The 27,889-nt window shown below is 41.8% G+C and overlaps 3 protein-coding genes across 6 annotated transcripts; 1 reads left to right on the top strand and 2 right to left on the bottom strand.

Moving 5' to 3' along the window:
* Positions 1–358: 358 nt before the first annotated feature.
* Positions 359–10,584, bottom strand: nrros (negative regulator of reactive oxygen species). The gene is made up of 3 exons (XM_024374608.2): positions 10,455–10,584; positions 8,800–8,920; positions 359–2,587 (listed from the first exon to the last, which is right to left on the bottom strand). Exons 2-3 carry the CDS (start codon positions 8,905–8,907, stop codon positions 620–622), a joined length of 2,076 nt encoding a protein of 691 aa, XP_024230376.1. The 5' UTR covers positions 8,908–8,920; positions 10,455–10,584; the 3' UTR covers positions 359–619.
* Positions 10,585–13,389: 2,805 nt separating this feature from the next.
* On the bottom strand, positions 13,390–16,948 carry fbxo45 (F-box protein 45). 2 transcript variants are annotated; one of them, XM_024374604.2, is made up of 3 exons: positions 16,025–16,948; positions 15,226–15,582; positions 13,390–14,783 (listed from the first exon to the last, which is right to left on the bottom strand). In XM_024374604.2, exons 1-3 carry the CDS (start codon positions 16,340–16,342, stop codon positions 14,598–14,600), a joined length of 861 nt encoding a protein of 286 aa, XP_024230372.1. In that variant the 5' UTR covers positions 16,343–16,948; the 3' UTR covers positions 13,390–14,597. The 2 variants fall into 2 exon arrangements, with proteins under 2 accessions (XP_024230372.1, XP_024230371.1); XM_024374603.2 differs by having other exon boundaries at positions 13,390–14,804; positions 16,025–16,946.
* Positions 16,949–19,187: 2,239 nt separating this feature from the next.
* Positions 19,188–27,566, top strand: LOC112215520 (myelin-associated neurite-outgrowth inhibitor). 3 transcript variants are annotated; one of them, XM_024374606.2, is made up of 7 exons: positions 19,188–19,490; positions 20,028–20,122; positions 20,270–20,356; positions 23,229–23,371; positions 24,759–24,945; positions 25,084–25,196; positions 25,506–27,566. In XM_024374606.2, exons 2-6 carry the CDS (start codon positions 20,047–20,049, stop codon positions 25,182–25,184), a joined length of 594 nt encoding a protein of 197 aa, XP_024230374.1. In that variant the 5' UTR covers positions 19,188–19,490; positions 20,028–20,046; the 3' UTR covers positions 25,185–25,196; positions 25,506–27,566. The 3 variants fall into 3 exon arrangements, with proteins under 3 accessions (XP_024230374.1, XP_024230373.1, XP_024230375.1); XM_024374605.2 differs by having other exon boundaries at positions 19,193–19,467; XM_024374607.2 differs by having other exon boundaries at positions 19,204–19,467; positions 24,762–24,945.
* Positions 27,567–27,889: the final 323 nt, after the last annotated feature.

The raw sequence follows: 27,889 nt of genomic DNA, 5'->3' as shown, positions 1-27,889 counted from the left end.
ACATAGGATGAAGAAACAATACTCAGAGCTGCAACTCCAAACTACCTGTCAAACATAGAGAACTGATATTATATACTCTTTGCTGGGTTGGGATTGGTGTGAGGATTTCTCATGTCTTACTCATTGTTAGAAAATAATTTGGTACTATAATTATTGAATATTATAATGAATCCTATAAATTAAAGTGGTCAATTTGGGTGCAATCAATTAGCTTAATTTCTCAGAGATCCAATTATTTTTCAACAAAATAATGTTTCCGGAATGCTTATCTTACTTAACCTTTATTTAACGAGGCAAAATTCTTATTTTCAATGATGGCCTAGGAACAGTGGGTTAACTGCCTTCTTCAGGGGCAGAACAACAGATGTTTACCTTGTGAGCTCTGGGATTTGATCTTGCAACGTTTCAGTTACTAGTCCAACGCTCAAACCACTAGACTATCCCGTATCTGTTTCTAACTACAGAAACGATTTCAGAACCATCTGAGATGGTGGATGTCATGACTTGCTGAAATGACATGGAACGACCCATGTGCAAAACATCACACTTGGAAAGAATGTACCACATTGTCTTAATCATTTGACCTTTCTTCCACAACACAGGGAAGGTGACTGAAATGTCAGTATGACGTGGGCCTCCGGCATTTATTTTTAATGGCCTTGGGAAGCAGTCTGGGCCTGAAGGTGAGCAGGAAGATGACAGAAATCCCAACCAGGCAGAGGACAGGTACGATAAACAACAGGATGTACCAGTATACAGACTCCTCCTCACTCCCACCACACATTAAAGGGTCTAAAAACACCACTTTGTGTGTATTTTTTGTCAGATCCTGACATGAAATGTCTGAGAGGTCGATGATATTGACCGTTTTCGCCCTCTCAAACGTCCTGTACCAGTCCAACTGGCAGCAGTTGAAAGTGTTTCCATTAAGAAAAACAGTCTGTAGTTTCAAGGCTAATGTGTTAGCCTGATCTGAGGGGACAGTGTTAAGTTTGTTGTCCCTCAGGTCCAGCAGCCTCAGCTCAAGGCGTTGCAGTGAAGCAGGGAGCTGAGTAAGAGAGTTTCTGGAAATGTTCAAAGACTTTAAGTGGTGGAAAGGGGAGAAGTCAAAGTCTATCAGGCCTGTGTTTCCCAATCCTAGATGGTGTAAAGTTCTGCTGAGGCCTACTATCGATCTGGGCCCAATGTTGAGTTCTGGGTTGTTAGACAGCTCCAGGTGTGTTAGAGGTGTCCCTGTGAATGCTGACGATGGCAGTCTCCCCAGGTTGCACCCTGATAGGTGGAGCTGTCTCAGAGAGATGATGTTTCTCCAAACAACACAGTCTGATTGGTTACCCCCATCTCTGTTCCCGCCCCATTCCTCAAGGGGGCATATGCCAATTCTGTTAAAGCTGATATCCACAGAGCTGATGCTGGTGAGAGAGGAGAACAGTCTAGGAGGTAGACTCTGCAGGTCATTCTGGCTCAGGTTGAGATAGCTCAGTTTTCCTAACTCACTTAAACTACCTTGGTCAGCATGGAGCTCCGTCAATCTATTGTTGCTCACATCCAACTCGTACAACGTCCCTGGAAGTTTTTCCAGTGTTAGATTTAAAACCTCGAGACAGTTTGTCTGCATCCTGAGCCTGACCAGGCTAGGCATTTTGCTGATAAACCCTTGGGGGAAGTAGCCCACCTGATTTCCACTCAGATCCAGTAGGTCTAGAGAGGAGATGTCACCGTGAAGGCTCTCGTCCCACAGCTGGGCTGTGACATTGGTCACGTTGCCCCTCAGGTTGAAGAACTGGACACTGTTGGTCCAGTTTGGGTAGACAGCGGTGTCTGCCAGGTGTTCGTAGAAGCTCACCCTGTTCTGGGACAGATGGAGGTTCCTCAGGCGGCTCTGGATGGGAAGGAAGGGGAAGAAAAGGAGGTTGTTGTTTGTGAGATCCAGGGTCTCCAGCTGGAAAGTTTCCTGGAGGTCCTGGTTGGCTATGAACCACTCAATGTTGTTGTGACTTGCGTTGAGCACCACGAGCTGGGTCATGTCGAAGTCCATCAGGCAGGCCAGGTGGTTGAAGGCCAGGTTTAGTCTCTGGAGCTTGTGCAGGTGGTCAAAGGCATCAACGATCTCAAACAGCATGTTCCTCTGTAGGTCCAGCTCTCTGAGCTGGTGGAGGTCGCTGAAGGAACTTTCGTCCAGCCTCAGCAGGAGGTTCCTGGAAAGGTTGAGGTACTCCAGGGACGTCATATTCTGGAGGAGGACCGAAGCTATGTCGTTTGTAAGCTGGTTTTCTGACAGATCCAGAACTTTGAGTCTAGACAGGGTGAGCAGTGCCCTGCTAGTTTCCTGGTATCCAACGTGAAGTTGATTGGCAGCTAGATTGAGGCTCTCTAGATGAGGTGAGTTGTGAAAGAGTTTTGACCCCACTGTCTCCAAGCGATTTTTTGCACAGCTTAGAGTGCGAAGGGAGATGTAGCGGGAGAGTGAGTCATCTTGTAGCATCTGAATGTGGTTATGGGTCAGGTGGAGTTCCTCTATGTTGTCCGGTAGGTCCCTCGGCACAGATGAGATCTCACTATCACTACAGAGAGCAATCTTTTGGGTCTGTAAGGAGAAAGGGAGAGAAATGCAGTGTACGCGAGATCAATACAATTTAAAATACTTAATTTTATATGTTAAAATATTTTAAAACAGCAAAGTATTATACCACAAATCAGACCAGAGAGTATTCGAGGGTATAAAAAGTATTTCATGTATGCATGAACGGAAACCCTGAGAACCAGCAGTAGCAGCAGTTTCCATGATAGAATTACCTTTGCTTATATCTATTGTGGTAACTTATGCTCTCTCTTCCCTTCAGAAACCAGAGTGTATGCTGCATTTCTTATGAAAATGTCATCAGAGGCACTTTTTCACAGCTTTCAGTGAGAACCACAAGCTCTGAAATTCATATTTCAAAGGAACTTTCTTTACTCTGTATTGTATGTTTATTATTGTTATTGAGAGTTACAGTGGGGCCTGAAATGATTGACACCCTTGATCGAGATGAACAAAAATGACTGTATAAAACAAATATTTCAAATAGGGAGCTATGTTAATATTTTATGAGTTGGAGAACACATTGGAAGAGATCATAGACCAGGGGGTATTCAACCGGAGTTCCGCAGCCCAAGAAACTGCAGGGGGTCCTCAAAAATAGTGCATAAAAAAGGAATATCGCTAGCAATCATTTTGAATTACATACCTACAGTAGAAAAGAGGAGGATATCTTATTTCTAATGATGTGAACTTATTTCTTAAAGTACCCATGCAGCCGCATTTATCTCAATATCAAATCATTTCTGGGTAACAATTAAGTACCTTACTGTGATTGTTTTAAATTAAAATGGGCAAAAAGAATCAAACATTTATTCTTAGCAAAGAGCAATTTCTCAAGCAAGAATTTTGCTAGGAATGTCTGGGAGTGGTTTGAGTGGGGAGAGGAAGACTGAAAATGTGCTATTATTGGCAGAGAGGCTTGGAACTCTTTCCTATTGGTCAATTAACTAATTCATTGCATGGTGATGTCACCATGGAACGCCAAAACTCCCTCCCACCAAAACAGGCAGAAATTTCAGGGGGTCTTTTCAAACAGCTCTTACACTAAAAGGGTATTATCATAATTTTCACAATTTCACAGTATTTTTACAGATTCCCGTTGTGTATCAAGAATGGTTCACCACCCAAAGGATATCCAGCCAACTTGACAAAACTGTGGGAAGTCAACATGGGCCAGCATATCTATGGAACCCTTTCTATACCTTGTAGTTCATGCCCCGACAAATTGAGGCTGTCTGAGGGCAAAAGGGGGTGCAACTCAATATCAGAAAGGTGTTCCTAATGTTTTGTACACTCAGTGTATATAAAACACAAGATAAAGGTCCAGTGCAGTCAAAAATGAGATGTAACTCCTAATATTGAGCAATTTACACTAATTGGAGCCAATTACACTCACACGGCCATGAATAGTCTACCAATGTAGCAAGTGCCACTGGATGCTGGTAGGTTTCCTTACCTTGGACATACATTTTTGCGAACACATGGCTAAACCTTGTTTAACCAGCTAAACAGATGCAAAAGTGTTTGGAGTACCGTTCTATCTAATAGGCTATATTAGAGTTGACACTTTCTCTTCCAATTATAATGGGGGGGGGTCAAAATAATGAAAAACTATCTAACAAGTCTACTCATGTTACTTCATTTACTTAATAAGACATTTTTGCTAACGTATGATGGGGGGGTCCCTGGACTGCCGGTTTTCCTGGGTACATTCATATTTTACAGTGTACGTTTTCTTTTTTTTCTCTCGTGTACTCTCATTTTGACGCCAAACCCACCACTGGTGTGCTCTATTTTCATGTCATCTGACCAAAGCACCAATTCCAATCCAAGTGCCACCGCAGTTTAGCAAACTCCTGCCGTTTACAGTTGTTGGATGACATGAAAATAGAGCTTTTTGGCTAGTTATGGGATTTGGGTTGTGTGTCTGCATAAGCAGAAAATAACCCATAAAATATAGTGGTGAATTTTTGATGTTAGTGGGCTATTTTGCTTCCACTGGTCCTTGGGCCCTTGTTAAAGGTCAACGACATCATGAACTATACCCAGCACCAGCATATTTTAGCCAAAAAGCTGGTTGCCTCTGCCAGGAGTGGCTCTTCCAAATAAAATAAAATCACATTTTATTGGCCACATACGTGTTTAGCAGATGTTATTGCGGGTGTAGCAAAATGCTTGTGCTTCTAGTTGACAGTGCAGCAATATCTACAAAGTAATATCTAACAATTTCACAACAAATACCTAATACACATAAATCTAAGTAAAGGAATGGAATTAAGAATATATAAATATATGGACGAGCAATGTCAGATCGGCATAGACTAAGATGCAGTTCATAGTTTAGAATACAGTATATACATATGAGATGAGTAATGCAAGATACGTAAACATTATTAAAGTGACATTATTAAAAGTGACTAGTGTTCCATTTATTAAAGTGGCCAATGATTTACAGTCTGCGTATATAGGCAGCAGCCTCTCTGTGCCAGTGATGGCTGTTTAACAGTCTGATGACCTTGAGATAGAAGCTGTTTTTCAGTCTCTCAGTCCCAGCTTTGATGCACCTGTACTGACCTCGCCTTCTGGATGACAGCAGGGTGAACAGGCAGTGGCTCGGGTGGTTGTTGTCTTTGATTATCTTTTTGGCCTTCTTGTGAAATTGGGTGCTATAGGTGTCCTGGAGGGCAGGTAGTTTGCCCCGGTGATGCGTTGTGCAGACCGCACCACCCTCTGGAGAGTCCTGAGGTTGTGGGTGGTGCAGTTGCCGTACCAGGCGGTGATGCAGCCTGACAGGATGCTCTCAATAGTGCATCTGTAAAAGTTTGTGAGGGTTTTAGGTGACAAGCCAAATTTCTTCAGCCCCCTGAGGTTGAAGAAGCGCTGTTGCACCTTCTTCACCACACTGTCTGGGTCGGTGGAACATTTCAGTTTGTCAGTGATACAGTTGAAGTCGGAAGTTTACATACAATTAAGTTGGAGTCATTAAAACTAGTTTTTTTCAACCACTCTACAAATTTCTTGTGAACAAACTATAGTTTTGGCAAGTCGGTTAGGACATCTACTTTGTGCATGACACAAGTCATTTTTTCAACAATTGCTTACAGACAGATTATTTCACTATCACAATTCCAATGGGTCAGAAGTTTACATACACTAAGTTGACTGTGCCTTTCAACAGCTTGGAAAGCTTGGAAAAAAACACCAGAAAAATATGTCATGGCTTTAGAAGCTTCTGAAAGGCTAATTGACATAATTTGAGTCAACTGGAGGTGTACCTGTGGATGTATTTCAAGGCCTACCTTCAAATTCAGTGCCTCTTTGCTTGACTTCATGGGGAAATCAAAAGAAATCAGCCAAAACCTCCACAAGTCTGGTTCATCCTTGGGAGCAATTTCCAAACGCCTGAAGGTACCACGTTCATCTGTACAAACAATAATACGCAAGTATAAACACCATGGGACCACACAGCCGTCATACCGCTCAGGAAGGAGACGTGTTCTGTCTCCTAGAGATGAACGTACTTTGGTGCAAAAACTGCAAATCAATCACAGAACAACAGCGCAGTAAAACGACCTTGTGAAGATGCTGGAAGAAACAGGTACAAAAGTATCTATATCCACAGTAAAACGAGTCCTATATCGACATAACCTGAAAGGTCGCTCAGCAAGGAAGAAGCCACTGCTCCAAAACCGCCATAAAAAAGCCAGACTATGGTTTGCAACTGCACATGGGGACAAAGATCGTACGTTTTGGAGAAATGTCCTCTGGTCTGATGAAACAAAAATAGAATTGTTTGGCCATAATGACCATTGTTATATTTGGAGGAAAAAGGGAGGCTTGCAAGCCGAAGAACACCATCCCAACCGTGAAGCACGGGTGTGGCAGCATCATGTTGTGGGGGTGCTTTGCTGCAGGAGGGACTGGTGCACTTCACAAATAGATGGTATCATGAGGTAGGAAAACTATGTGGATATATTGAAGCAACATCTCAAGACATCAGTCAGGAAGTTAAAGCTTGGTCGCAAATGGGTCTTTCAAATGGACAATGACCCCAAGCATACTTCAAAAGTTGTGGCAAAATGGCTTAAGAACAACAAAGTCAAGATATTGGAGTGGCCATCACAAAGCGCTGACTTCAATCTCATAGAAAATTATTGGGCAGAACTGAAAAAGTGCATGCGAGCAAGGAGGCCAACAAATCTGACTCAGTTACACCAACTCTGTCAAGAGGAATGGCCCAAAATTCACCCAACTTATTGCAGGAAGCTTGGGGAAGGCTACCCAAAACGTTTGACCCAAAGTAAACAATTTAAAGGCCAAATGCTAATTGAGTGTATGCAAACTTCTGACCCACTAGGAATGTGATGAAAGAAATAAAAGCTGAAATAAATCACTCTACTATTATTCTGACATTTCACATTCTTAAAATAAAGTGGTGATCCTAACTGACCTAAGACAGGGAATTTTTACTATGATTAAATGTCTGGATTTGTGAAAAAATGAGTTTAAATGTATTTGGCTAAGGTCTATGTAAACTTCAGACTTCAACTGTATGTACACCGAGGAACTTAAAACTTTCCACCTTCTCCACTGCTGTCCCCTTGATGTGAATAGGGGAGTGCTCCCTCTGCTGTTTCTTGAAGTCCACGATCATCTTCTTTGTTTTGTTGATGTTAGGTGACAGGTTATTTTCCTGACACCACACTCCCAGAGCCCTCACCTCCTCCCTGTAGTCTGTCTCGTCGTTGTTGGTAATCAAGCCTACTACTGTTGTGTTGTCTGCAAACGTGATGATTGAGTTCGAGGCGTGCATGGCCACACAGTCATGGGTGAACAGGGAGTACAGGAGGGGGCTGAGCACGCACCCTTGTGGGGCACCAGTGTTGAGGATCAGCGAAGTGGAGGTGTTGTTTCCTACCTTCACAACCTGGGGGAGGCCTGTCAGGAAGTCCAGGACCCAATTGCACATGGTGGGGTTCAGAACCAGGGCCTCGAGCTTAATGATGGGCTTGGAGGGTACTATGGTGTTGAATGCTGAGCTGGACTCAATGAACAGAATTCTTACATAGGTATTCCTCTTGTCCAGATGGGATAGGGCAGTGTGCAGTGTGATGGCGATTGCGTCGTCTGTGGACGTATTGGGGCGTTAAGCAAATTGAAGTGGGTCTAGGGTGACAGGTCAGGTGAAGGTGATATGATCCTTGACTGGTCTCTCAAAGCACTTCATGAGGACAGAAGTCAGTGCTACGGGGCGATAGTCATTTAGTTCAGTTACCTTTGCATTCATGAGTATAGGAACAATGGTAGCCATCTTGAAGCAAGACAATAACCCCAAGCACACATCAAAATGCACAAAAAAATATTTAATTGGCCACAAAAAAAAATATTTTTTTGCAAAGGCCATCTGTCTCCGGATCTGAAACCCGTTGAAAACCTGTGGTTTGAATTGAAGAGGGCAGTCCATAAGGGCAGATCGAATTATATCAAGGATCTAGAAAGATTCTATATGGAGGAATGGTCTAAAATTCATCCCAATGTGTTCTTCAACTCATCTCTTTCTCTGAGCAATTGTATTAGTATAAAACATTTGCTCATCTTTATCGAGGATGTCAATAATTTCAGACCCTCACCGTATACAATTTAGAAACTACTTAGAAAAGCTGTTATTCAATGTGCTACATGCCTATGAGTTTTATTATTGACCTGTGAAATATTCTCCATGTGTCTAAACATATCATTTTTATCAGTAAAATGGGGTATTTTGATTTGTCTAGTTGATGACAATAGTTATTGTATTTTCTCACAAGATTCAGAATAGTATAGGTCCTATCTTGTTGTAGATACACATTAAATATGAATGTTTGTCAACGGTTGGCATTGTGCTTTATTTATTGATTGCGTATTTGGATTTCTGTGACTTTCAAAGTTAATCAAATTCATTTGTGACTAAGTGTGCCACTCAATGTTATTTGTATTATTAGTATTAATAGTATTATTATTTATATTATTCATAAGAGAATACATGGGACATAAAAGGTTCCTACAGGATCCTTAAAAAACTTTTCCTCAGGGAAAAGGTTCCAGGAGGCACCTTTAGGGGTTCCACTGGAGTTGCAATTAGAGGAAGCCCTGGAGGTGCCTATAGGAACATTCTTTTTAGAGTGTATATTTTCTCCCTCTATGCTCTAATAAGCTTGTTCAAGAAATGTAGCTCTTACCAGTCTGCAGAGGCTGTGGTGAGGGTGGCTGAGGGCAGGTATTAGCAGGCTCCACAGGGTCCAGATGGTGAGACAGACCAGGGTAGGGAGTAGGCCTTGGATGGGCATCTTAACATCCTCACTGTGGAGGAGAGAAGGGGAGCAGGAGACGACTGAGACTCAGAAAATGAGAGGTAATCTATGTCAGGTTTTCCCAAACTCAGTGGTGTGACAAACAAAAAATGTCCAGTCAGCGGGAAGTCCTGTGGGCGAAAACAGCTTGTTGATGAGAGGTTGAAGGAGAATGGCAAGAATAGTGCAAGTTACCAGACGGGCCACAAACAGGCAAATAACGGCACAGTACAACAGTGGTGTGCAGAACAACATCTTGGAATGCACAACTCGTCGGTCCTTGTCACAGATGGGCTATTGCAGCAGACGACCACACCGGGTTCCACTGCTATCAGCTGAAAACAAGAAAAAGCAGTTCCATTGGGCACGTGATTGCCAACACTGGATAATTGAGGAGTGGAAAAACATTGCCTGGTTTAACAAATCCCGGTTCCTGTTGCGTCATGCTGATGGCAGTCAAGATTTGGCATAAGCAGCATGAGTCCATGGCCCCAACCTGCCTTGTGTCAACTGTACAGGCTAGTGGTGGTGGTGTAATGGTGTGGGGAATGTTTTCCTGGCCCACATTAGTTCCCTTGATACCGATTAAGCAATGTTTTCATGCAACCGAGAATTCAGGCTGTTCTGGGAGCAAGGAAGGGGGTCCGACCTGGTACTAGATGGCTGTACCTAATAAACTGGCCACTGAGTGTATGCCAGACAATATAACACCAACGCAGTCTCTCAACCATAAAAACAGAATAACAGCTGTATATCTCCATTATCTTTTAACCTTGATAAAGCGTTCAATTAATTATTTTCATACTGCAACCATTACATCTGATCAATACTGTACTGTAATACTGTATGTACCGAGAGTTCAAAAGGTATTCGCACTCAAACCATGAAAATGAATAACCCAAGGAGGCTGAGACGCAAAAAGAACATACTTAATTTAATACATGCTTGTCTGAAACGTAAGTTATTTTATGTTTAATTTTTAACACATTTCACTGTCACCCTTTGTATTCTTTTGAGCATTGATTAAATTAAGTAGGCCTTTATCATTTTTGCATCTCAGCCTCAGGGTTAGTCCTTATCATGGTTTGAGTGCGACTACCTTTTGAACTCTCCACTACTGTAGTAATCAAATACATTAATAAGGAATAATATATAAATCTACTTATAAATCCAAAATATTGAATTGACATATTACATATCTGAACAGATAATGCACAGTATAATGCTTTACAAGACGTTAACTAATAGTAAAATAAACTAATCGTTTATTATCAATTTATAAGCAGATTGAGGAATACAACGAATTAGCATAGGCTGTATAACGATAAGGATATTAAGCTACAAAGTAACATTCCTTGACTTAAGAGCATGAATGACAATACATTCAAAGTCACACTTTCTGTTCTGATATTACAAGCACGTACTGAGAAGTGTGCCATTTGCGCTGATGTTATTCATTCATTACTTTGTCAGACACTGTTGAGTGTAGATAGGTCACGCACAGGTAGAGCAAGTGCACAAGGCGACATGCATCTACTACTTACGCTGGTGGTTAGGTGTGTGTTATTCAAGCCACTGACGGTAGAGCTCCTGACCATATTCTCTGGTTTGTTCGACGCAGCGTCGGTCTGTAAGTCAGTTCTCATCTATGTGGAGCGGTGTGTGTTCTCTACATAGCTGAGCAGTGCTTTTAGTATTTGCGGAAGCAGGCAAGCAACGGAAACCAAAGTCACATGGACAAGCAAGATTATATATATAGGTTCGCAGGCCTAGGTCAGAGACATGCATGTCCTGTACATATTGCATTGGAACTAGAAGATTCCCTGTATTTTTTGTGATGCATTTCATGCATGCCCATAGTACATCAGTGTCAACTTATGTTATTTGCAGATAATAGACTTACATCAAATGCAACTTTCTAACCTATCTGTTTCTATTTGGGAATTCTGTTGTTTAAAAAAAAATACTGTTGCAATGTGAAGCACTTCATCCTCTCACAAAAAAACCTGGTATAATTGGAAACCTGCAATCCACACCATGATTTGTGTGTGCATGTGTTTGTGTAGGCTTATCTTGGCTACTACAAAAACCTACCGACAAACCCCATTCTCACCTCTCACTCTCCAACTCCTGTTTCTGAACATCAGATACTACAGAGAGGAAACCACTAAACATTCACACCCTTCCTGCCTAGCTGACACTTTTGCAACAGCCAAGGGAACGATTTGATTCTTTGTATTTTGTTCAGCTACTTTGACACGTCATACTGACATTTACACTGTAAATACTCAACCAGCCCTCTCATTTACCATGAACCATTGGAAGAGAAACACGGCTTTTTATCAGTAGCATAGTACCTGGTTGTTGTCTTACTGACCATGACATACGAGTTTACCACAAAACAGATTAAAATTGGTGCGCCCCATGCGCACTCTCTCTCCACACACACACACACACACTGAGAAAGTACAGGTAATTAAGTTTAATTCTGCGGCCTACAGCGTAGTTTGTGTCGTATTTTCCCATAGTTCTGGAATTAGAATAGGGAATTAGAATCAGGAAGTGATGGAGCTGCCATCGCAGTGGTGATTTGTTGGGGCTTCCTTCCCGTTTTCATGCAATGAGTCCTCTCCTCTCGTTCTAATTTCTGACTTGATTAAGTGATTGGCAGCTGAAGCCAGCTTTATGCTCAGTTGAATTCATTAATTCAGTTGAAATTCATTTTTCAAAGGCTTGGCATCCCTTCAAATATTAAGCCTAGATCTCTTTTCTTCCAATATCCTATTTAGAAAAACACATTTATGCCTGTTTTAAAAACTGTACACAGTAGAAACTACAAACACAGACATCCCTCATGGGCTCCCGGGTGGTGCAGAGGTCTAAGGCACTGCATCTCAGTGCTAGAGCTATCACTGCAGACACCCTGGTTTGAATTCAGGCTGTATCACAACTGGCTGTGATTGGGAGTCCCATAGGGCGGCGCACAATTGGCCCAGTGTCGTCGGGTTTGGCCGGTGTAGGCCGTCATTGTAAATAAGAATTTGATCTTAACTGACTTGCCTGGTTAAATAAAATACAAAAAATTAAATGCTCTCTCATCAAAAGTGTGTGTGCAGCATTGAGGTAGAACCCCAATGACATGCTAAGCTTTCATGTGGTTGAAATTCACACACACACCTAGGAAGCTTGACAAACTGGTACATTATTGTCGCAAACTATATTGAACAAAATTATAAACATATCATGCAACAATTACAGTTCATATAAGGAAGTCAGTCAATTGAAATAAATGTATTAGGCCCAATTCTATGGATTTCACATGACTAGGAATACAGATATGCATCTGTTGGTCACAGATACCTTAGAAAAAAGGTAGTGTTGTGGATCAGAAAACAAGTCTGGTGACCACCATTTGCCTCATGCAGCGTGACACATATCCTTCGCATAGAGCTGAACGTTACCCTACTCCTTTTCAATGGCTGTGCGAAGTTGATGGATATATGCGGGATCTGGAACACGCTGCCGATCCAGAGCATCCCAAACATGCTCAATGGGTGACATGTCTGGTGAGTATGCAGGCCATGGAAAAACTGGGACATTTTTAGCTTCTAGGAATTGTGTACAGATTGATAATGTGACATGCGGCTGTGCATTATCATGCTGAAACATGAGGTGATGGCGGTGGATGAATGGCACGGCAATGGGCCTCACGATCTTGTCAGGGTATCTTTGTCTATTCAAATTGCTATCGATAAAATGCAATTGTGTTTGTTGTCCCCACACGGCGCCATACACACAGTCTGGGATTCATCTGTGAAGGGCACACTTCTCCAGCGTGCTAGTAGCCATCGAAGGTGAGCATTTGCCCACTGAAGTTGGTTACGACGCAGAACTGCAGTCAGGTCAAGACCCTGGTGAGGACAACGAGCAAGCAGATGAGCTTCCCTGGGACGGTTTCTGAGAGTCAGATGTACAGAAATCCTTCGGTTGTGCAAACCCACAGGTCATCAGCTGTCCGGGTGGCTGGTCTCAGATGATCCAGCAGGTGAAGAAGCCGGATGTGCAGCTGGGCAGATGCCAGACTGTGTGTATGGCATTGTGTGGGCGAGCAGTTTGCTGATGTCAGTCTATGGTAGGGAAATTAACATGACATTTTCTGGCAAAAGTTCTGGTGGAAATTCCTGCAGTCACTTTCCCAATTGCACGCTCCCCGAAAACTTGAGACATCTGTGGCATTGTGTTGTGACAAAACTGCACATTTGAGAGTGCCATTTTATTTTCCCCAGCACAAGGTGTAAATATCATGCTGTTTAATCAGCTTCTTGATATGCCACACCTGTCAGGTGGATGGTTTATCTTGGCAAAGGGATATAAACAAATTTGTTCCAGAATTTGAGAGAAATAAGGTTTTTGTGAGTATAGAAAATTCTTGGGATCTTTTATTTCAGCTCATGAAACATGGGACCAACACATTGCATGTTGCGTTTATATTTTTGTTCAGTTTATATTGGGGCATAGGAAATTACATAGTGCTGCAGTTAACTCAGCCCACAAACACCAATTGTATGAGAAAGTCAGACAAAACAGAAATCATTTGATTGTAGATAAAAGGGAGAGTACAATATGACTAGAGACATTGAAAGGTGGCTTTCAATTTGGGAAGTAAGTAAAATAATGTCCTATTTGTATTTATTATGGGTCCCAATTAGCTGCTGCTGCCAAGGGGTCCAGCAAAATTAAGGCAGTTTATACAATTTTAAAAAAATGACAATACATTCACAGATTTCACAACAAATATCATCGGGTGGTTCTTATTTTATATAGAAGTCAATGATTGCCCTCTTGTGGAAGCATTATGAAACACTCAATCAATCAATTACAGACTGGCACCAGGTAGACTTTATTTTGAAGGTTCCATGACCTCTTCAATAGTACCACGAATTAAAACCTACAAATAAATATAATGAAATACTATGATGAATACCACCACAATTAAAATGGATTCACAGTAGCATGGTCTCCTCACTTCTGCTCTCCTATACAATGTATCTGAAGAGAGGAGACGTTTCAGTTATACTGCAATGACTAGCTTTTCTACTGAAGCAGTCTTTTCCAAGTGTCCCATACGGTATAGTCCTCTGAAGTGTCCCCCTTGCTGTTCCATCCATGGCAGTTACACGTGTACTCTAGAAATGTTACAGCTTGCATTGTCACACACACACGTTATGATTTGTCTTTATTTGCCACAGTTCATATTTGGTTTTGCCTCATAGGAACAGACATCATAAAACCGTCCGCATGTACAGGACTCAGTGTTGTTACTTCATAAAATAACATAAAAAAAACAAGTAAAGTCCTCCCGTACTCTAAATAAAATGGTCCAGCAGCTGAAGTGGATAGGATCCACGTTGAGTCAGAAACACCTTTGAAACAGCCCCCAGTCCCCCACCCTCCATCAATTATCACTTCCCAAAAATCTAGTCAAACCCTCTTGTCCATCAACGATCACTTCCCCCACCCTGGTCAAATTCTCTTGTCCATCAATAGTTCACTCTCATCCCATGTTGATTTTGTAGTCCATTCCTGTGGTTGTGGAATGTTCGTTTAGAATCCTCTCGGTGTCAACCATCAGTCATTATCCTTGGCACACCTGATGTGACGTGGCACCAGCGGGTGTTGTGGCGGTGCTATCCATCCAGAGGCTTGCCAAGGTAGACCATGGTCACCTCAGTGTTGCCATAGACAGCTGAGACGGCCGGGAAGAGGCAGGCTTTAGGCAGCCCTCTGAAGGCCACTCCCAGAAACTCAAAGCCTCTCTCGAAGGCCAAGGTCTTGTTATCCATGTCAAGAATCACTCGTATCCTCTCCCCGATCTGTGGACGGACACCATTACACTAGAAAGTAATATAACAATAAGTAACAGCTACAATACAGGGAATGGCTTCTCTTTCACGCTACAATTTAACATGATTACTGTTGAGAGAACTTCTAATTTAAGGTAGCGTTCTTCTTGACATGCATTCTACTGCACAGGCCTAACTCATCCCACCAATAAATGTTTATAATATTTCAACTAGAATCACTTCATTGGGATGGGTCATCAGTCTAAAACAATGGCTTAGAACTTCAATTGAACATTTTTAGTTGATGCATACAGATATGTTGTCTATTCCTGTCTGCAGCCTACCCACCCCATGGTGACAAAGTCCCTGAACTCCGGCACTAATCTCACTGTTTAGCTGTCGTTTCCGTTGCAACACATTTTGCTATGGTGTGCACTTATCAATACGACCCAGGAGAAAAACGTTAACCTACCTGGTATTTGGGTGCGTTGTTGCACTGAGGGAAGTTCCCGTTGACCTCCCCATTGTGGAGCAGGTTGTTATCCACCAGATTCCAGCCCCAGCTCTGGTTGTCACTGCCCAGGAGGGCCACATAGCCCTGGCATTGCATGGCAGCACGCTTGGTGGCAATGCCAATCACTGCCACGGTCCCCAGGGGCCCCTCCCACCAGATCTCCCAGGCATGGCGGCCCTCAGAGAAGCCGATCTTGCCGCGGGCTCCGTCGGTGCTCTGGGCAATGGGGTTGCGGTGAAGGGTGAAACCGTTCTTCTTCACGTAGACGTTGCGTGAGCAGTCATGGGAACTCAGAGCGTGCAGGTAGGACTTGAGCTGCAGGAGAGGCAGACAAAGATGTGCTAGGGTTTTGAAGAGGACATAAATCCAAGTGATTGAGAGCAGAATCAACATGCATACCAACCAAAAATCATTGCTATTCCATTTTACTTAAAATATTATCTCATTCAAGGAAATGATTGCACCATGCTTATGGATCGTATTTAAAGCTGGCGTTGCTGCATATATAAACAACTGGACGTGTGTGTATAGACGGCTAGGCACTATTCTGTGCATGACAGACAGGGAGACTCATACCATTGATGAGTAGCCTAGGCTATGATTGAATGGCAAGTTAATGTGTGCTGATTGGGTTTGTGATCTTTTCACAATGTGGTATCTTCTGGATTGAAATCAAAATCTGTAACAACAGCTATAGGCCTTCACTTCGGTATTCAAATATTAAACAAACGTTATTAGCTTAGCAAGTAGCTGCTACCTTTCCCTTGTATGTTGTCAGATTGCAAAGAATGTCGGAGCGCAGTGCCTCTTCAAAAAGAGAGCGAGCGCACAGACTCCGCCACACCTCGCTGTTCTCATCCGCGAGGCAGTTGTTCCAGTGCCAGCACACCAACGAGCACCGCATCAAATCATACAAGTCCAGATAGGAGAACACATGCTCCAGAACCCGACTAGGTAGCCTGCCTGCTATTCCCACTTCTCCGCCCGCTGCAACATAGGATGACCCAGCTGAGCTACAACTGGCAGCGGCTGCGCCAATGCAAGAGGACGCCCCTCCGGCGGCCTCTCCCGACATAATTTGCTAAATTGAGAATAACGACCGATGAACAGTGTTTTACAGCATAAATTGTTAACTAAAATGTATTAAAATGGACCATTTCTAAATACTAGCTAAATCACGGCGGTGATATTGTCAGGCATTTAATTCGATGGACCCAGACCGGGTTGGTAAAGTGGGAAGACAAACGCGAAATCCAGTCAGGTCCCGGACATTTTTGTATGGAAATGATAAATCATATATTTATAAATTAAATATTTATTCTGATCCGCCATCTTCAATTATAAAGAAGGAGACAAAGATAATCCCATGATCAACGTTTTGTCTTAAATTATAATAGCTGTATTTTACTTTGTGTACCTGTTAGGACCTTTGTCAGTCATACAGCGGCCCTCGCAGCTGATCTACAGTCAGTTTAGATTTTTACCCCTTAAGAGTCCATCCTCAAATTTGTAGTATGGTTTACTGATTGATCCTAGATCTGTTCACAGGGTCAATTTCTATTCTGTGGGTTGCCCTAATGAAGTGATAATGCCCTCGAAGGCGTTGTTTGGAAGATATCGTTACGGGTGCCATATCCTCCAATACACCGGCTTCGAGGGCATTATCACTTTTATACAACTGGTTACCAATATAAATAATGATTGACAGATGTTCATTAAAAACGTTATTTTGATGAATTTATTCATACTATATCTTCCTTCCACAAGATATAGTCCCGAAACAAATCTATGGTTGCTACCCAAGCCGGCTGGTCGTTCAATTGGTTCGGTTGCCAGAGACAAAACCCAGACGTTCAGTCTTTTTGTTCTGTATCTATGGACGCGACCCAGTCGTTCAGTCTTTTTGTTCTGTATCTATGGACGCGACCCAGTCGTTCAGTCTTTTTGTTCTGTATCTATGGACGCGACCCAGTCGTAGGTTCTAAATGTTCTATCGCTATACTGGCTAGCAACATTCTTATCCCTTGCTTGCCAACTAGCCAACTACGGCTAACTTCAAACAGTGCAGGCAGAATAACAGTAGCTGCATTTGTTTAATTAACCTGTTTTCGAGTGACATTTATTTGGATACATCCATAACAATAAGCTAATGAGGCACGATTTCGCCTGGCATAGAAAATGTGTTTTCTCGTTAGGACACCGTTGTTCAGAGGAGCTAAGAGCTAACCAACAAAACAGCTAACACAAAAACTTCAAACTGAAGCTGGAAAGACCGCAAACTATCTGCACTTCGTTTCGTTTGACATTTTTTCAATAGACATTTCTTTGTGTATATCCATGAAAATGATGCCAGCTGATTCATGATTTCGACTGGCTGAATGTTAGACTAAAATAAATGTGATAATGTCTATATGCTTTTTATATTGGAGATCAAGTTAATAACTTCCCTGCCTGGGCTGATGAGACAGTCGATTGCACAGTCAGATGGAACAGAGTAAATAGGCATTTTAACCGTCCTGTTATGTTCATTTCATGTTAATTAATTCTGTGTTCCCGGGTCCAAAATGACCGCCCCAGCTATAAATCCATAATAATACATATATTAACACCTAATGTGTTAAATCTTTTTATCAACTGAAGTTCTTGTGAACATTACTAGTTTTGAACTTCTATTTGCTATTTATGGCCCGTAGGCCTCATTGACCTGAGCTCATACAACTCGTTTTTGAGTTAAAAAAAAAAGCATAATGTATGGATTATTTTGACTATAACAAATACTCAGATGAAACAAATTGTGCTATTTATCACAGACTAATTTGTGACAAAGTTTAACAAGGACTCTCTCCTCCTCACCAGTGTCATGATCAAAGATATGACCCAAGAGCCTCACATACAGTATAAAGTTTGGTCATTGTGCTGCCACAGAATGAATTGTAAGCAAGGCCTCAAAAAAGCTTTATATACCAGAGCTGTGAGAAAAGTTCCATATACTATTGAAACAATGTTGCGATTGTTTGTGAGAATGTCAACAGGTGTGGTTCCCGTGGGGGAAATATTCTATTGGGGAAAGGTTCCCTTCGGAGTTGGGGGTTGACATGGAAGCCAAGAAGGGGAGCGAGGTGTGTGTATGTGCTCAAACAAACATGCATGTGGGGGTCTGGGAGAGGAAATGTGTCCATCTGATGAATGGGCATGTGCCTGAACTCAATTTTATACACTAATTGTAGTCTCACCCATTCATTTCTAATGACTGGTCAAAATGACCGGGAACACCACAGGTGTACAAAAGTTAAATAAAACACCCCAAATGTAATGAAATCATCAAAATGTACTTTGTGTGTTCAGATGCCCTGTGTGTGCAAAGTCATGGAGCCTTATGAAAATCAGATTAAAATAACTACATTTTTCAGAGAGAAAACTTGTAAATCGGTCCAATTCGACCGGAACACAGCAGGAGGGTTAAGGTCATAGATTTAGCCGGTGGAAATTTGTGGAATAGACACCGACTGGAATGCGCGTTTAACCCATCAACATTCAGGATTAGACCAACCCGTTGTATAATAGTGTAATACTCATGGTTAGAATTGTTATTCGATGGATGCAAGAATGCTTATTTGAGGTTTGATACCGGTTTTGTATGAATAATTTATTGCTGAGCAATGCCAGCACCTAAACAGGTCCAATATGATAACTTGTACAACTTCGTAATTATTTGGTTCCAGACAGACGTTGCCTATGCATCAGTGTTTTCTTTACTCTACTTGGGATATACGAGTTATATAATGGTGTATAAAATGTTTCACATAAATGCCGTCCCAGAGACAGTAAAACGAAAGTCAACATTTTATACAGTACCACATCATGTGACATGGGCAAGATGAGCTTCATACAGCTTTCAAAACAACTGGGAACTTGGAAATCCCAGAATTACGATATCAATGCCTTCAAGATGCCTCCGACTTTCCGACCTAAAGATCACTATAACGTCATGACTTTACCTTGTTTTTCCTGAGATCCCAGTTTTCATGAAAGCGCCACAAGCTGTACTCGGAAGTGACGCCCGCTGCTGGATCATTTTAGTGTGCAGTGAGCCAAGCATAAAAAAGTGTCAACTCAACCAGACAGTGAGAACCAAAATACAATACCCAAAAGTAAGGAGTCGAGCCAAAGAACAGCAGTCGGAAACTGAGAATTACAACTGTGAGTATCATTGAAAACTAGAGGTAAACATCACAGTTGACATCTATTGTTAAACCTGTTGCCAATATTGGCAAAGACGAAGAGATAGTTGAAGGGTGACTGAAAGAGCCAGTACACGATACATAGAGAACGTTAGATGCTAAACGCCCGGCCCTTGTGTTTTTGTGGAGTTACTGCATCGCCTATTGATAAACGCGTCTGTTAGGTAGCTAGCTAAATTTGTATAGCTACCTGATGGAATTTATCAGCACAGACGGACAATAACATGTTTTAAATCTAGCTTGTTTAAATCTAGCTTGCTAGCTACGCTAGGCATTTTATATTTCGATAACCAACATACATTTAGCTTGCTAACGTTAGCTACTGCTGCGATCAAGGCAAGGGTCCCATTACGTTTAACCACAGGCATCAAGCGAAAGGGCGCCGTATGATAGCTAATTATGAATGACAAAAATCATTGATCAATGTAACGTTAGCTAGTTATATAGCCACTGAATAAAATACTATTTTTTATTTTTTACAATACATTTTCTCAACAATGTGTCTTGTCTTTGTTGCAGTATCTGAAAGGAGTGCATTATGAACCCAGTGTACAACCCTGCACCAACAGGGGTCCCCTATGTCAACCCTAAGGGACATTTAGTAGGATACCCAGGTAAGCAGTGTAACTAGTGTGTAATGGATTGGGAAATGTTTACCACCCGGACAGACTAGGGGGTAATTAACACACACTCGTTTCTCTAAATGAATGTCTGACGCTTCTGATTTTCTTGTCACTTATATATGACCTTTGACCCTGCAGCTGGATTTCCTGGGGGGTACTCGGCTGGCCCTGCTTACACTCCCAACATGTACCACCCTGGAGCCAACCACCCAGCCTTCCCCACAGGTAAGTTATCAGTCCCTCTCAGAGAGCTGCATGTAGCCTACTCTTGTACAGTGAGTGCATAGATTGTTTTTGTATATGATCCCTGGGAATTGAACCCACAACCTTAGTGTTATGCATGACGCAACTTGGAGTGCCTGGATACAGCCCTTAGCTGTGGTATATACTGCCCATATACCACAAGCCCCCAAGGTGCCTTATTGCTATTATAAACTGGTTACCAACATAATTAGAGCAGTAAAAATATATGTTTTGTCATACCCGTGGTATACAGTACCAGTCAAAAGTTTGGATAAACATACTCATTCAAAGGTTTTTCAGCACTCCATCACTCTCCCTCTTGGTCAAATAGCCCTTTCACAGCCTGGAGGTGTGTTTTGGGTCATTGTCCTGTTGAAAAACAAACGATAGTCCCACTAAGTGCAAACGAGATGGAATGGCTTATTGCTGCAGAATTCTGTGGTATCCATGCTGGTTAAGTGTGCCTTGAATTCTAAATAAATCACAGTGTCACCAGCAAAGCACCATCACACGTCCTCCTCCATGCTTCACGGTGGGAACCAAACATGCGGAGATGATCTGTTCACCTACTCTGCGTCTCGCAAAGACACGGCAGTTGGAACCAAAAATCTCAAATATGGACTCCTCAGAAAAAAGGACAGATTTCCACTGGTCTAATGTACATTGATTGCTTGTGTTTCTTGGCCCAGTCAAGTCTCTTCTTCATATTGGTGTCCTTTAGTAGTGGTTTCTTTGCAGCAATTCGACCAAGAAGGCCTGATTCACGCAGTCTCCTCTGAACAGTTGATGTTGAGATGTGTCTGTTACTTGAACTCTGTGAAGCATTTATTTGGGCTGCAATTTCTGAGGCTGGTAACTCTAATGAACTTATCCTCTGCATCAGAGGTAACTCTGGGTCTTAATTTCCTGTGACAGTCCTCGGGAGAGCCAGTTTCATCATAGTGCTTAATGTTTTTTTTGACTGCACTTGAAGAAACTTTGAAAGTTCTTGAAATTTTCTGGATTGACTGACCTTCATGTCTTAAAGTATTGATGGACTGCTGTTTCTCTTTGCTTATTTGAGCAGTTCTTGCCATAATATGGACTTGGTATTTTACTAAATAGGCCTATCTTCTGTATACCACCCCTACCTTGTTACAACACAACCAATTGGCTCAAACGCATTAAGAAGGAAAGAAATTCCACAAATTAACTTTTAACAAGGCACAACTGTTAATTGAAATGCATTCCAGGTGACTACCTCATGAAGCTGGTTGAAAGAAAGCCAAGAGTGTACAAAGCTGTCATCAAGGCAAAGGGTGGCTACTTTGAAAAATGTCATGTATAAAATATATTTTGATTTGTTTAATACTTTTTTTGATACTACATGCTTCCATATGTTATTTCATAGTTTTGTTGTCTTCACTATTATTCCATGGTGTAGAAAATAGTAAAAAATAAAGAAAAACCTTGGAATGAATAGGTGTGTCCAAACTTTTGACTGGTAGTGTGTTTATATTACAGTTGAAGTTGGAAGTTTACGTACACCTTAGCCAAATACATTTAAACTCAATTTTCAACTCAAATTCCTGACATTTAATCTGAGTAAAAATTCCTTGTCTTTGGTCAGTTAGGATCACCACTTTATTTTAAGAATGTGAAATGTCAGAATAATAGTAGAGAGAATGATTTTATTTCAGCTTTTATTTCTTTCATCACTTTCCCAGTGGGTCAGAAGTTTACATACACTCAATTGGTAGCATGGCCTTGAAATTGTTTATCTTGGGTCAAACGTTTCATGTAGCCTTCCACAAGCTTCCAATAGGTTGGGTGAATTTTGGCCCATTCCTCCTGACAGAGCTGGTGTAACTGAGTCAGGTATGTAGTCATCCTTGTTCGCACACACTTTTTCAGTTCTGCCCACACATTTTCTATAGGATGAGGTCAGGGCTTTGTGATGGCCACTCCAATACCTTGACTTTGTTGTCCTTAAGCCATTTTGCAACAACTTTTGAAGTATGCTTGGGGTCATTGTCCATTTGGAAGACCCATTTGCGACCAAGCTTTAACAAGACTGATGTCTTGATGTTGCTTCAATATATCCACATAATTTTCCTCCCTCATGATGCCATCTGTTTTGTGAAGTGTACCAGTCCCTCCTGCAGCAAAGCACCCCCACAACATGATGCTTCCACCCCCGTGCTTCACGGTTGGGATGGTGCTCTTCAGCTTGCAATCCTCCCCTTTTCCTCCAAACATAACAATGGTCATTATGGCCAAACAGTTCTATTTTTGTTTCATCAGACCAGAGGACATTTCTCCAAAAAGTACAATCTTTGTCCCCATTTGCAGTGGCTTCTTCCTTGCTGAGCGGCCTTTCAGGTTATGTCGATATAGGACTTGTTTTACTGTGGATATGGATACTTTTGTACCTGTTTCCTCCAGCATCTTCACAAGGTCCTTTTTTTCTGAGGTCTTGGCTGATTTCTTTTGATTTTCCCATGAGCAAAGAGGCACTGACTTTGAAGGTAGGCCTTGAAATACATCCACAGGTACACCTCCAATTGACTCAAATCATGTCAGTTAGCCTATCAGAAGCTTCTAAAGCAATGTCTGTCTGTAATCAATTGTTGGAAAAATTACTTGTGTCATGCAGAAAGTAGATGTCCTAACCAACTTGCCATAACTATAGTTTGTTAACAAGATAATTGTGGAGTGGTTGAAAAATGAGTTTTAATGACTCCAACCTAAGTGTATGTAAACTTCCGACTTCAACTGTGGGGGGTTCCCTGTTAAAATGTGTAATACACTAGACGGTGTGTTAACAACGCCTCTCCTTGTTGTGTGTTTATATCTCTGAAACCCTCTCTTATAGGTTACGCTCCGGGCACTCCTTTTAAAATGACCTGCTCGCCCACCACGGGGGCTGTCCCACCCTACTCCTCATCACCCAACCTCTATCCTGCAGCAGTCTTCCCTGTGAGGAGCACCTACCCCCAACAGAACCCCTACACACAGGTCAGTCAGTTAGTCAACTGAGATCATCTGCCTCTACCGTCTGAAGTAGTATGATGTAACTGAACCTGTTTATCTTATTTGTTGTACTGCAGAATTGGTATTTATCGCTGCATTGTTACAAGGTCATAACAGTTACTTAGGTCAGACGGAATGTAATAATATCTGTCTGCCTTAGACAATTCAGATACACATTAGCTTGCTGTTTATTGCTGCTGTAGTTGTACTTGTCTCACTGTGGCACTGACATTTAGTATTGGTATTTACTCTTCCTGGGGTCCAGCAACATTAAGGCAGTTACAGTTGATGTTGGAAGTTTACATACACTTAGGTTGGAGTCATTAAAACATGTTTTTCAACCACTCCACAAATCTCTTGTTAACAAACTACAGTTTTGGCAAGTCGGTTAGAACATCTACTTTGTGCCTGACACAAGTCATTTTTCCAACAATTGTTTACAGACAGATTATTTACACTTATAATTCACTGTATCACAATTCCAGTGGCTGAGAAGTTTACATACACTAAGTTGACTGTGCCTTTAAACAGCTTGGAAAATTCCAGAAAAGGATGTCATGGCTTTAGAAGCTTCTGATAGGCAGCCATCATACCGCTCAGGAAGGAGATGCGTTCTGTCTCCTAGAGATGAACGTACTTTGGTGCGACAACTGCAAATCAATCCCAGAACAACAGCAAAGGACCTTGTGAAGATGCTGGAGGAAGCGGGTACAAAAGTATCTATATCCACAGTAAAACAAGTCCTATATTGACATAACCTGAAAGGCTGCTCAGTAAGGAAGAAGCCTCTGCTCCAAAACCGCCATAAAAAGCCAGACTACGATTTGCATCTGCACATGGGGACAAAGATTGTACTTTTTGGGGTGCTTTGCTGCAGGAGGGACTGGTGCACTTCACAGAATAGATGCCGTCATGAGGCAGGAAAATGATGTGGATATATTGAAGCAACAAACCTGACTCAGTTACACCAGCTCTGTCAGGAGGAATGGGCCAAAATTCACCCAACCTATTGGAAGCTTGTGGAAGGCTACATGAAACGTTTGACCCAAGTTAAACAATTTAAAGGCAATGCTACCAAATACTATTTGAGGGTATGTAAACTTCTGACCCACTGGGAATGTGATGAAGGAAATAAAAGATTATTATTACTATTATTCTGACATTTCACATTCTTAAAATAAAGTGGTGATCCTAACTGACCTAAAACAGGGAATTTTTACTAGGATTAAATGTCAGGAATTGTGAAATTGAGTTTATATGTATTTGGTTAAGGTGTATGTAAACTTCCGACTTCAACTGTATGTACAGTTTAAAATATTACTTTCTGTTTCATAAAACTGTACCTATTAACACTTTGCCCTCTCTCTCTCAGCAGCAAGGCACTTACTACACACAGCCTCTGTACGCAGCCCCACCCCATGTCATTCATCACACTACAGTGGTCCAGTCCAATGGGATGCCAGCAGCCATGTATGCCCCGCCCATGCATCACCAGTCCCGCCCCCACAACGGCGTAGCCATGGGGATGATAGCAGGGACCACTATGGCCATGTCAGCCGGCGAGTTCCATTTATAATTTTTTTTAATGCATTTTCCTTTTTTTTTTTTTGTATATAAATCTGGTCGCAACAGTGTTAAATAAATGGGTTTAGCTCTGTCTAATTTCTAGACCTCTCCCACCTCCTTCCTTTCTCCAGGAACTTTGTTGACGCACTCCCCGACCCCCCACCAAGTTACAATGCCCACATACCGACACCCAGGCGTGCCCACCTACAGCTATGTTCCCCCCCAGTGGTAAAGTGATGGCACTGTGAGTACTAAATACATCCTCCATATCATATTATCTCTGGTCAAAATGGATGGGAATGAACACTGGGAAACAGCACTGACAATAGAATACATAATGGTTACAATTTCTAGTCAGGAAATATTTAAATGCAGGTAGGGTATTTATATTTTGTTGGGCGGGGAAGGTTAGCTGTGGGCAATAGCTTCATGTCAATTAGGATAATACCCCCCTGTCAGTAGAAGTACTTTTATGTGTTGATAGACCGACAGTACATATTATTACTGTGTATTTAATGTATTTAAACAACTGTTTCTCTGCTTCTCTCTCCAGGTCAGAAGGTCGTAGATATGCATTCACACTCCAGTTGGTGATGACGCTCTCCGGTGTCTCGTGTCAGCTGTTCTTCCTTCCTTTCCAAGCATACTGTGAATCTGAAGCCCAACTACAAAACAGCACCAGGTGTGTTCAGAACAGGATGAAGGGAATATTCCTACTGCTGACTATTCCTGTTTTGAATGATGCTGTCCAAGAATCCTTCACTCACTCTGCTGCATATCTTGTGTCTGACGGCTAAGTTGTGTTTTGTGTACCGCCTTGCGATTTTTATAGCTAACTCTATTAAGTGGTGCAAAGGGAGTTTGAATTTGTTTTGCTGTTGGGATCCATATTGAGTTGAATGCGTGTGTATATACACTGAGTGTATGAACATCAGGAACACCTTCCTAATATTGAGTTGCACCCCCCCCTTTGCCCTCAGAACAGTTTTAATTCATTGGGGCCTTGACTCTACAAGGTGTCAAAATCATTCCACAGGGAGGCTGGCCCATGTTGACTCCCCATGCTTCCCACAGTTGTGTCAAGTTGGCTGGATGTCCTTTGGGTAGTGGACCATACTTGATACACGATGAAACCAATGAGCGTGAAACACCCAGTAGTGTTGCAGTTGTTGACACAAACCGGTGCGCCTGGCACCTACCATACCCTGTTCAAAGACACTTAAGTCTTTTGCCTTGCCCTTTCACCCTCTGATTGGCACACGTACACAGTCCATGTCTCACGGCTTGAAAATCCTTCGATAAGGGATCATAGCTTTCACCTGGATTCACCTGGTCAGTCTCATGGAAACAGCAGGTGTTCTTAATGTTCTGTACCCTCAGTGTAAAAGAAGAAACAACACTAGCTCAATCTACCTTCCGTGACTAATGCCAAATCATCAAAAAGAAACATTCTAATGAACTACAAAAGAAAGAAAAAAACTGCCATTTTGAATCACTGATGCCATTTCTTAATGTGAAACATTAAAAGAAAGGAACAAGTTGATTTCACACAAACAGGTAACTTGAGTTTAACACACAACGCTGTGCAGAACAATTGTTTTCGTTGCTTGTTTTTGGTAATGTTGCTAGGATGCATTTATTTCTCTGGGGGATTGCTGTGTTAACATTTGTCTGTTGGCCATTTTTGTATTATGGGAAAATTGGCCTTTTTGAGTTTTAAGCCTCTGTCTCAGATGTCTGATATCCAACACGTAAACATTATTCACGCTCTTTGCCCATGGAAGATGTGACACAGACTTGAGTCCTAAAGGTCTTAGATATGCCAATGGTCCAAGAGAAAGGAAACGATGAGACCCTGAACAGTGCTTTACTTCACCGGACCTGAGTACAGGCACCTCCAATGTTTTACTACTTGAGCTCCTGTTCCCATTAGCTAAAAAGTATCTGGCACCCAAAATGAGTACAGGCACCAATTTCAGTTCAACTCAAGTACTGGCCTTAAAGGAAGCTAGCAGGATGACACAGACCTGTCATGACAGTTCATCTATTTCTGGTCACAAAGGAAAGGATTTGAGGAAAGGAAGCAATTTACAACTATTCGGACTCCATCCTACAGTGAGTGATGGAGCGAGAGCAGTTGTATGCATGTGAGCGTGTTTGTGTTTAATTCTATTAGCTGAAAGCGGATTGAAATACAAAAGCCATTGTGCATACAGACGTAATGTATGTATCACACCTGAACATTTCTACAGATTCCTTTCTGTTATTGGTTTGGGTTTAACCACACCAAGAGCTACAGACTTTAACAGGTTTTAAACTTTTATCTTGGATTTATTTGAATGGATTAAATAGATTAGAATTTGCTTAGCACTATTGGAAGAAAATACACATTTGAGATGCTCTGTTTTAAGGAAGCCAGAACTTGACATTGTTTGCTAGTCACCTCAAGGCCCCACCAGAACTTACCAATATATCATTGTCTTTGATTTGCTCGTCTATAGTGCCTTTACAAGATGTCACCTCAGTTACTGAATCTGTTTTGTAATGTTTTATGTGTTTTTATTTGTTTTTATTTTCAAGAAAGACCAAAAAATACAATTATGAGAATTGTCAATTGTTTTTATTTAAGAATTTCATTGAATCATGTCACCTTCACATTTCTGGGGAGCCAGGCTATATGGTGTTTAAGCTGACCACTATAACACATGCTCCAAGCTGTCTTCTGAAGCCTGCGTCTAGCTAGCCCATGGTGATACCTTTTGTTTTCAGGCTCACTGCAGTAATCTGGTCAGATAATGCAAGTCATTGTTTAAATGCCCACTAGGTGGACCATGTGTCTCATATCTGCCTTCAGCGTCTACAGTCGTGGCCAAAAGTTTTGAGAATGACACAAATATTAATTTTCACAAAGTTTGCTGCTTCAGTGTCTTTAGATAT

The sequence above is a fragment of the Oncorhynchus tshawytscha genome, linkage group LG16 (genome assembly GCF_018296145.1).
Source record: "Oncorhynchus tshawytscha isolate Ot180627B linkage group LG16, Otsh_v2.0, whole genome shotgun sequence".
Classification (NCBI taxonomy): domain Eukaryota; kingdom Metazoa; phylum Chordata; class Actinopteri; order Salmoniformes; family Salmonidae; genus Oncorhynchus; species Oncorhynchus tshawytscha.
This window is presented reverse-complemented; position numbering and strand designations above follow the sequence as displayed.

Excerpts from the sequence above, each read along its gene's own strand:
- LOC112215520 (XM_024374606.2), top strand. The coding sequence starts at position 20,047 with ATGAACCCAGTGTACAACCCTGCACCAACAGGGGTCCCCTATGTCAAC. Across the intron at positions 23,372-24,758 it reads AACAGAACCCCTACACACAG|CAGCAAGGCACTTACTACAC; the intron begins GTCAGTCAGTTA and ends TCTCTCTCTCAG. Across the intron at positions 24,946-25,083 it reads CACTATGGCCATGTCAGCCG|GAACTTTGTTGACGCACTCC; the intron begins GCGAGTTCCATT and ends TCCTTTCTCCAG.
- nrros (XM_024374608.2), bottom strand. The coding sequence starts at position 8,907 with ATGCCCATCCAAGGCCTACTCCCTACCCTGGTCTGTCTCACCATCTGG. Across the intron at positions 2,588-8,799 it reads ACCACAGCCTCTGCAGACTG|ACCCAAAAGATTGCTCTCTG; the intron begins GTAAGAGCTACA and ends TTCTCCTTACAG.
- fbxo45 (XM_024374603.2), bottom strand. The coding sequence starts at position 16,342 with ATGTCGGGAGAGGCCGCCGGAGGGGCGTCCTCTTGCATTGGCGCAGCC. Across the intron at positions 15,583-16,024 it reads TGACAACATACAAGGGAAAG|CTCAAGTCCTACCTGCACGC; the intron begins GTAGCAGCTACT and ends CCTCTCCTGCAG. Across the intron at positions 14,805-15,225 it reads ACAACGCACCCAAATACCAG|TGTAATGGTGTCCGTCCACA; the intron begins GTAGGTTAACGT and ends ATTACTTTCTAG.